Consider the following 8,767-nt stretch of genomic DNA (forward strand, 5'->3'; position numbering starts at 1 on the left):
TAAAAAGTAAAGAAAGTAAGTCACCATGCACACCAAATATAAAACAAAAATTAATTACTTACTATATATATATATATATATATATATATAATAAAGACCAATAAAAGATACATAATACAACTGAATGTTTCGGGTGGTGTATCAGGTTTCCTTCTTAATAAGTTTACAAAAAATTATATGAATCATAAATATAAGAAAAGAATATAACAAAAATTCATGTTTGTCTATTGAACACAATATACAAAAGTCAATATGTACACTGGATGTGAAAGACTGACTAAAGAACACTACCATGTTCTTGTACCTGAAATTGGATGAATTAGACTTAATATGCTGTTTGTGTTTATATAATTACACTGCCAAAATATTTACATGTTCTAAATACTACATGCCCAAATTTCAGATCATTATAGTGTCATATTTACTGAAACCACTTATGAAATTAAATTACTAATAGTAACCTACCTTTTTAGGAACAGCTCTAATTTCACAACATGTTGACAAAATAAATCTTAGTGTGGAATGATGAGGCAGGTGGGGTACTTTAGAAAGGGACTTACTTCCACTTGTATCAATCTGTGAAAGCTTGCAACAAATATCTGCCTTAGCTGACACCTCTAATCTGAAAAATAATGACAATAAAAACAAAACAAAAGGTTATTCACAATAACTACAGTTGGGTGAGACATTTATCATAGGATACACTGTTTCTAGGTATAAACAACCAGCTAAAATCACAGGGCTTGCTGGAATAACACTTCTAATGTTAAATAGAGATGTTAAAGAAAAGTTTTGCAAATGAAAATATTATAAAACATATATTTGCTAAAATACCCTAATCTTTTAAAGATTACATTTGAGCACGACTTTCAACATTTTCTTATATCTTGGTAAATTAGGCATTCACTTGGTTTCAGAGAAAACAACTGTATATTACTGTAAATACTGTTGTTAAGCACAAAGCTACACAAAGGGCTATCCATTTGTGCCTACCGTTGGTATAAAAACTAGATTTTAAGTATTATACACCTTCAAAACTACCATTGAGCCATTGGGGACATAAATACTGTAGTCATCAGATATGAAGTATAAAATTCAATATTTTGTTATCTAAAGGTTTCCAAACATAATATAAAAAACTTGGCTCAAATTACACACTACATGGATTTTAGATTATTTATAAGATAGAGAAATAGAAATAACTTACTGGCAAGATAATACAAATAGAAATAATGTTGCTTTTTCAGATTTTTTTCTGCGTAAGTTTAACTTCCTGGATATTCCATCATCATTATATGGCTTCTATAATGTATAATTTCTTTGCAACAGAGAGAGTCAAAGATTTTACTTGAACATAAATGCAGATCAACAGAGGTTTCTGCTATAAATCCCTAAAACACAGCATATGTTTCGCATCAATCTTTGAATATGTTGCTAATATCTAAAACAGACACAGAAAATACATTAATATGTGTATAGGTTACAATAAAAAACTCAGAGAGTCAGATCATGTAGAAAATTCCAGCAAATAAAATTTTCTTACCTTTCTAATAAAGCTTGAACTTCATCATCAGGATTTGGACATATAATTCCAAACGAGTCTCCAGGTTGGTAAGAAGTTCCACTATCCTGAATTAAGACATCCAAACCTAAGTTAAACTGTATATGACATATTATTTGTGTTTCACAACATGAATGTACTTATGGACTGTATGCAGTTAAACTTGTTTGAATGTTACAGTCACAAACTAAATTTTTAGAAATTGCTTTTATTTAGAATAGTTTTAAATATGTACAGAATGAAAATCTAGGGACTTTCTTATTCTTCTTTTGAGACATTCCAGAGATCAAGCCAAAGCTTACCTTAATATCAATCACCATTTCCAAGGTTGTTTTCACAGCATCCGAATGTGTTAAAAATCTAGCTTGCAAAATTTTTGCCTCAAATACCGAGGAACAAGACCCAGGAAGTGGACAGTTGTTCTGAATTGGTACTTTATTCAGATCCTAAAAAAAGCTCAAGAGTTATATACAAACAAATCTGTCACTACATACAAGTCTGGTAGTAATAATAAACAATATGAAATCTGCAACATTTCTAAAACCAAGCAATCAGTCTGTCATGTTTTAGTTCTTATAAAATAATGAGATAACTTGGCTAATTAGAGAAGTTCCTAGTATACGTAGACTTTTTAACGTTTACATGTGTCTTTGATGGTATATATACTGATACTTAGTTATTTCAGCATCTTAAATAATAAAAGGTGATACAGCAATACATTGCAACATTTCACCAGGAATTTATTCAGGAAAGAAAAGAAAAAAAAATGCTTCTGCATTTTGACACGAATATGAAACTGAATCAACTTTGTAAAATAATATCCCTGTAATGTTTCTTGAATTTCATAAAAAAAAAATTACAATATTTTGGCATGACTACAACAACGAATAGAATAAAATATATTTTAGGAGATTATGCATCATACCTATTGAAAGATATTAGACTAGAATAATGTCTAAACCCTGCTATATTTCATATTTTTTCTCATCATCAGCAGAGTAATGATCGTTTTTAATATATGTAACTGTATAAAAGTTCTTTCATAAAAAATATTATGTAAAACATAAAATGAAAAAAAATTGTCAAAGATTTAATCTGACTGCGAATTCAAGATACTCAATGCAAGAATCATTTAATTAGCATATATATTATGCTTATAGGATATTTTAAGAGTTTAATGAAATGCTTTTGGCTAAACAGTGTCATAAATTTTGCTATAAAACTCATTATCACATGGCCCGGCATGGCCAGGTGGTTAGGGTGCTTGACTAGAAATCTGAGGTATTGGGTTCAAATTCTGTCCCACCAAACATTCTCACCCATTCAGCCATGGGAGTATTATAATATGATGGTCAATCACACTAATCATTGGTAAAAAAGTAGCCCAAGAGTTGGCAGTGGATGATGATGACTAGCTGCCTTCCCTCTAGACTTTCATTGCTAAATTAGGGACAGCTAGCAAATATAGCCTCCCATGTAGCTTTGCACAAAAAAAAACATTATCACAACAACAATTGATTTAGTATTGTAACACTATCCAATTATGAAATCTATCTAAACAACGAACATATGATTTCAACTATTCAGTGTACGAGCAACAATAGAATCCTTTCAACTCTTTTATCATGGACTCAGTCCATGGGACCAGCATCACAATCATTTTGTGCTTGATATAGTTTTCAAGATATAACTTTTAAATTAATAAACATATCTTCACAAACTTTAGCAGATTATCAGTAAATATTACAAGGGTTTTTGTATGCAAAATATCAGATTTTTTAAACAAAGTTTTAAGATTTATTAAGTAATGTTTTTCTCATGCCTTTTTTCTTTTCACATGTTAACTATCCAACATGCAAAGTAATTTTGATTTTAAGATTAAAAATACTTTTATGCATCACAAAATTTTAAAATTTCACATGCAAAATCTTTATAATGTCCAGATAATTATCAAATGTTTCTTCAAAAAAAACTTTATATTTTATCTATTATTTTCACTAATGAATCTCTACAGGTTCGGTTGATTTGACCGATCTCATAACCACTATAGGATAGTTATGCTTTTTTCTTTCTAGAATGACTACAAATTCTAACAGAAAAACACAAATGTTTAGTCTAAATAGCTTAAATCTCATAACAATAAACATATATATTTATTGTTTTTATCATATTAACCTTCCAGCTGTGCCTGGCTAACATTACAGAAGTTGCAATGATGTGGCACACATGAACTCATGTCACCTTATGTTGAATTTAAAATAATATATATATATATAAAAAACTTTCCTTTTTGTCAATTATTAAATAGAAAGGCTTTTAATTATATTTCTTAATAGTATAAATATATATTATGTTGTTGATGAGCTTAGGATTCTTCTACAGTAGGTGTCTGTGACTTGTTAGCGATAAATTCAACGATGAATAAACAACACGCAATTCACTTGTTTTCAAAATAATATATACATACATATATACATACATATATATATATATATATATATACACACACACACACATATTCAGAACAAGTTAACGTATGTACAATAAATTCTTCAATACTATAGATATTATGGACATATCATAAATACTATATATGTAGTTCTCTCCTTCTGTCAAATATCTACATAGGCCTATTCAATTACTTTAGAATTTCAGTTGATAAGCCAAAAAATCTTCTCTATTTCTATTGTGCTAGTTTTCTCTGTAATTCACTTACAACTGTGGCATGAGTTACCGTAATCATTTGGTCTTCTTTCTTTTGAAGATCCTTTGTTTCTTTTGTCAAGGTGCACTCAGGCTAATTCAATTACTTTGGAACCATGCTTTGACAGAATAAAATTTATCTTCTTTCCTTCTGTTAGTTTCACTCTATAACATATTAAATGTTAGGCCTATGTCAATCATTAGGCCTATCATTTCTACGGTAGTTAAGATCACACCAACTTTATTCTCTTTTGCTACTATCTGTCTGCTGCTTCCCACTCGGCTCACGTTATTTATATCTTTTTTACCTAATCATCTGTCCACCTTCTATATTCTCGATGTCAATATAGTGCACGACATATTATGTTCTCACCATCAATGAATTATTAACAAATCATCTGCTTTCAACTCTTATTATAACAAAAACCAAATGATAATAAAACCTTCACTCACAAAACTAAATTAATCAATAATATCTGATTGAAACAGTCTTTTATATCATGACACTGTATCTAAAAATATAAAACTGGCCTTTAGGCTTTACAAAGTGACCTATTTTGGCTGTGTTTTAGTGGATTAGTATTTTTTAAATACAGTCACATTTCAGTTATAATACATTATATATGTATATAATTATTAATATTATTTACAAATAAGTTCTTAAAGTTCTTTTTCTTAAAACATAGAACAGTAAATAAATAAGTATAGCAAACAATTATCTCTTCTAGTTATGAACTTTGTACCCGTTTGCTGTTTGCCATAGGTTGCTAAACCTTATCAAATTTCACACGTGAAGGAGGTGAAAATGAAATAATTTTTTTAGGTTATATACATATATACATTTGAAATAACAAAAAAAAAATCAAATTACTATATCGATATAGAATTCCACTATAATTTATCAAGCTTAGTAACTAAGCCGTACTTGGGTCTAAAAAATATGAAATTTCAAGGAGATTAAAACTCACCATATCAGTTTGAAGTCTTGTATTAAAAGAATGAGTTTGATGTCGTAATACTTCAAAATAGCTGAGAGAGCCACTATGGGACATTGAGCTTTCAATTGGTTATTCATATGTCATAGATAGAAGTATGTGTATATGAGGAAGTGTTTCCGAAAATGCAAAGAGGTGAGTGGGGCCACTGTATTTGATTCAGAAAACGAAGTAATATCAGCAAATAGAAAAGATAAGATGTTCTTATTTTATATTCTAGCTTGTCAATGTTGGTAATTAGAGTTCCTAATTGATATGAAACTACAGACTGTATTTGAACATCACAAACATGTAATTTGAACCAGTGCTGCATTCAACATAATACGCGACACACAAAATCGATATGCAGGTGTTTTTTTTTAATATTTACTTTTAAATTAAGAAAGTAACTAATGTATAATACTAAAATTTGAATTATAATCTACAATCTGATACCAAACTTATTGACATAAACTCATAAAATAGTAGTTCAATAAAATTTTGAATGCAAATATACAAACGTGATGACATGGCCTTTGACACATGACCTGTATTGATAGGGTTAAATTACTGTTCAGGAAGTTAAATTTATTCTTCCATTAAATTTAAAGTTTCTTTAAAATCTCTCTTTCTTTTTTATAGTTTACCAAACTATGCTGCCAAACACCTACCAACTAGAATGACCAAAGACAGATTTCTACATATTACTAGTATTACCATTCTGAAAGTCTATTAGTTTTTGCCTCACTTTTAATGACCATTAGCTGTATGAAAATAAGCTGTACATAATAATCACAGCAAATACAAACTTGACAAAGCAGCTTGAGAAGATGAAATTCTAACAGTTATGTTATATTTAAGAAATTATAAATATCAATCAGTAAAGTCTGTTGCTATGTGTGGAATTTTACACTGAATACTTGATGCACCTAGCAACATGAACAGGAATTCCAATAGTTATACTGTGCTTAAGATACTGTAGTAATACTATTATTAAAAGACTCTGTGTGAATCACCACCTCTGAGTATTTGCTTTACCCAGTAACCAAGACATTAACTCCCAACTATGCTGTGCCTAAGCCACTATACTGTAACTACTGTAAAAAGTTTGTTGCTTTGTGAAATTTGTTTCATTACACAAATTACACAGGCCAGAAGTTGTTTTGGTTTTAATAATGGATTTTCCATAATTCAGCTATGTAGATTTCAAAAACAATATTAGTTTTTTTCTATCATGTACAGATTTTTTACAAATCGGGAAGAAAAACTTACTTAGATCAAATGATTATTTCGTTTACCACAATGAACCTTTTTTATTATTATGTTTAACCAAAATACAAATAAACTGAAGAAAAGGGAAGAACATTGATGACAAATGAATATGCATCCTCATTCATTTTGATTTCTTTTATGAGATCTATGTCTTTTAGTCTACAAACTGTGTGTTGTGGTCTTTCTTTTATATATTGTGTTATGACGTTTTTTGAAAAAATCTGTACATGATGGAGAAAAATAAATATTATTTTCGGATTCAGCATACAGGAACTATTGTAGAACATGTAAAAATTTTAAGACAATAAAACAAATGCAGGCCTGTGTTATTAATATGTTACAAAGAATGCAACCTTACATGTCATACAATACTTGGTTTATCCTTAAACTTCACTTACATAGACCCATTAACATCTGTTATTAAGTATTTGTACTAGAAATCATGAAGTAACCATTTAAAAATGAATAATTTTGGATTGAACAATTTTGTCCGACTGCAACTCTAGCCTAGCAGTAGGTGTAAGGAAGTAAGAAAATAAAGTCCAAGAGGCATGATACGAGTAGAAAGACATTCTAAATGTTACTTCCATGACCAAATGAATCATCTACCTCAAAGCTTTTTTTATTGCTTTTGCTGTCAATGTGAAACTAAACAGAGGGATATTCACAGAAACTTAAACGGTCATCTATTCATTAATTAGTATATATGATTTGTTTCTCTGCATCAAACTACTTCAGATTTGGAGGGTGACAATAAGAGGAATTTTTAGAAGTAGCTTTGAAACTCATGAATTGTTACACATATAGAAATTTCGGCTAACTTTAATTTGCTTTATAAAACTCGATTATTTAAAGGAAAAACTTGTATTCTTTGTGCTCTTGGACCCATTCAAACAAAAAATTTTGCATTCTAAAGTTGGAGAAACCACATTTTCTAAACTGTTGTTGTACTAGGAAGAAAAACCTATAAGCAAAGCACAGCATTTTGTTGTTTTTTTTGTAAAAAGGAGTATGTTGTTTTGTTTACTAGCAGATTTAGATACAAAAATAACTACTAAAATTTGAATGAATGTACATACCACATTATCTTCTGGGCAGAAAGAAACCTTAAGGAATGGTTTAGGTAAATTTGGTACCCTAAGATCAGTAGTTTTCCAAGATGATGTGGATTCAACAAGTACATTTACACTTGGAGTTGAAGTATGCTGAAAGTGAATATTTTCATGTGACTGTTCCTGAACAAAACCAGTTTCTTCTTTATTCACTTCTAGAGAAATAGCAGAATGGTTAGAGAGACCTTCTTTAGATATACTTTCTACATTTTCCTTGGAATCAAAACCTTTCTTAGTAACATAAATTCCATTCACTGAAACAGAATCCGATAATGTTTTTTCTGTTAATGGCATGATCCTATTTTTTTCAGACTGGGTAATAATAATATCAGTATCAACTATGTTTGTCTTGGGTAGTTGTATGTTCAGAATGTTCTTCAAACCTTCCCATAAACCATCAATCCATGGTTCAACTACAGTTTCCAATCTAATAAAAAAAATAAAAAGTTGACTTTTATTTCTAAGCTGAAGAAAAAAAAAGTTTTTATTAAGTAGAACAAAATTATGACAGTGCAACGTAATTTTTGTTACATTAAATATTTATTAACCTAATAATATTTGAAAAGTTCTAGCTGACTCCTATCAAATGGGTAATTCTTACAACTGTTGGAATTACTTGTCACTGTTCTGGAACAGCCTTTACCTTCAGTAATATAAAACACTATCCTTTGTCAATCATGTATAGATAGTTGATCTGTTTTAACCACTTAGCTAGGTTAATAGAATGAAATGCCATTTGATGTAAACTTAAGCAAGGTTTTATGTACTTTTAGCTTATGAGCTCATGTTTGCAATCTCATTTCAAAAATGTATTTCAAGCTGATTTGTTTTTCTATCTGTGGAGATAGAAATCAAAAGTAACCAAAGAACGTCACTGAATTACAGGACACTTGGAACAATTTTTCTCATTGTACATTAATAAACTTTAAAGCAGCATGAAAACAAATTGCAATGTTCTGTTTAAAGGAAAAAATACAAATGAATTGTAAAATATATTTGCATTATTCATAAATATGTCTTGTATCATTAAGAAACCTACCGTTCATTTTCCATTAATCATTGTTTGTACATGTATTGTTTGTGTTTCATGATTTTGATTACAATATATATATATATATATATATATATATACACATACATAGTAC

The 8,767-nt window shown here is 29.3% G+C and overlaps 1 protein-coding gene across 1 annotated transcript in view; it reads right to left on the reverse strand.

The window, feature by feature from the left end:
- Window positions 1-8,767, reverse strand: part of LOC106474232 (methionine synthase reductase-like) — a 28,238-nt gene that overhangs the window by 15,454 nt on the left and 4,017 nt on the right. Inside the window, exons 4-7 of the mRNA XM_013934926.2 lie at window positions 7,590-8,049; window positions 1,864-2,007; window positions 1,544-1,629; window positions 466-622 (exon numbers count right to left, since the gene is read on the reverse strand). Of these exons, the coding sequence (XP_013790380.1) occupies window positions 466-622; window positions 1,544-1,629; window positions 1,864-2,007; window positions 7,590-8,049 (847 nt within the window). The remainder of the gene's footprint in view (window positions 1-465; window positions 623-1,543; window positions 1,630-1,863; window positions 2,008-7,589; window positions 8,050-8,767) is intronic.

This window comes from Limulus polyphemus, unplaced genomic scaffold, assembly GCF_000517525.1.
Source record: "Limulus polyphemus unplaced genomic scaffold, Limulus_polyphemus-2.1.2 Scaffold137, whole genome shotgun sequence".
Lineage (NCBI taxonomy): Eukaryota > Metazoa > Arthropoda > Merostomata > Xiphosura > Limulidae > Limulus > Limulus polyphemus.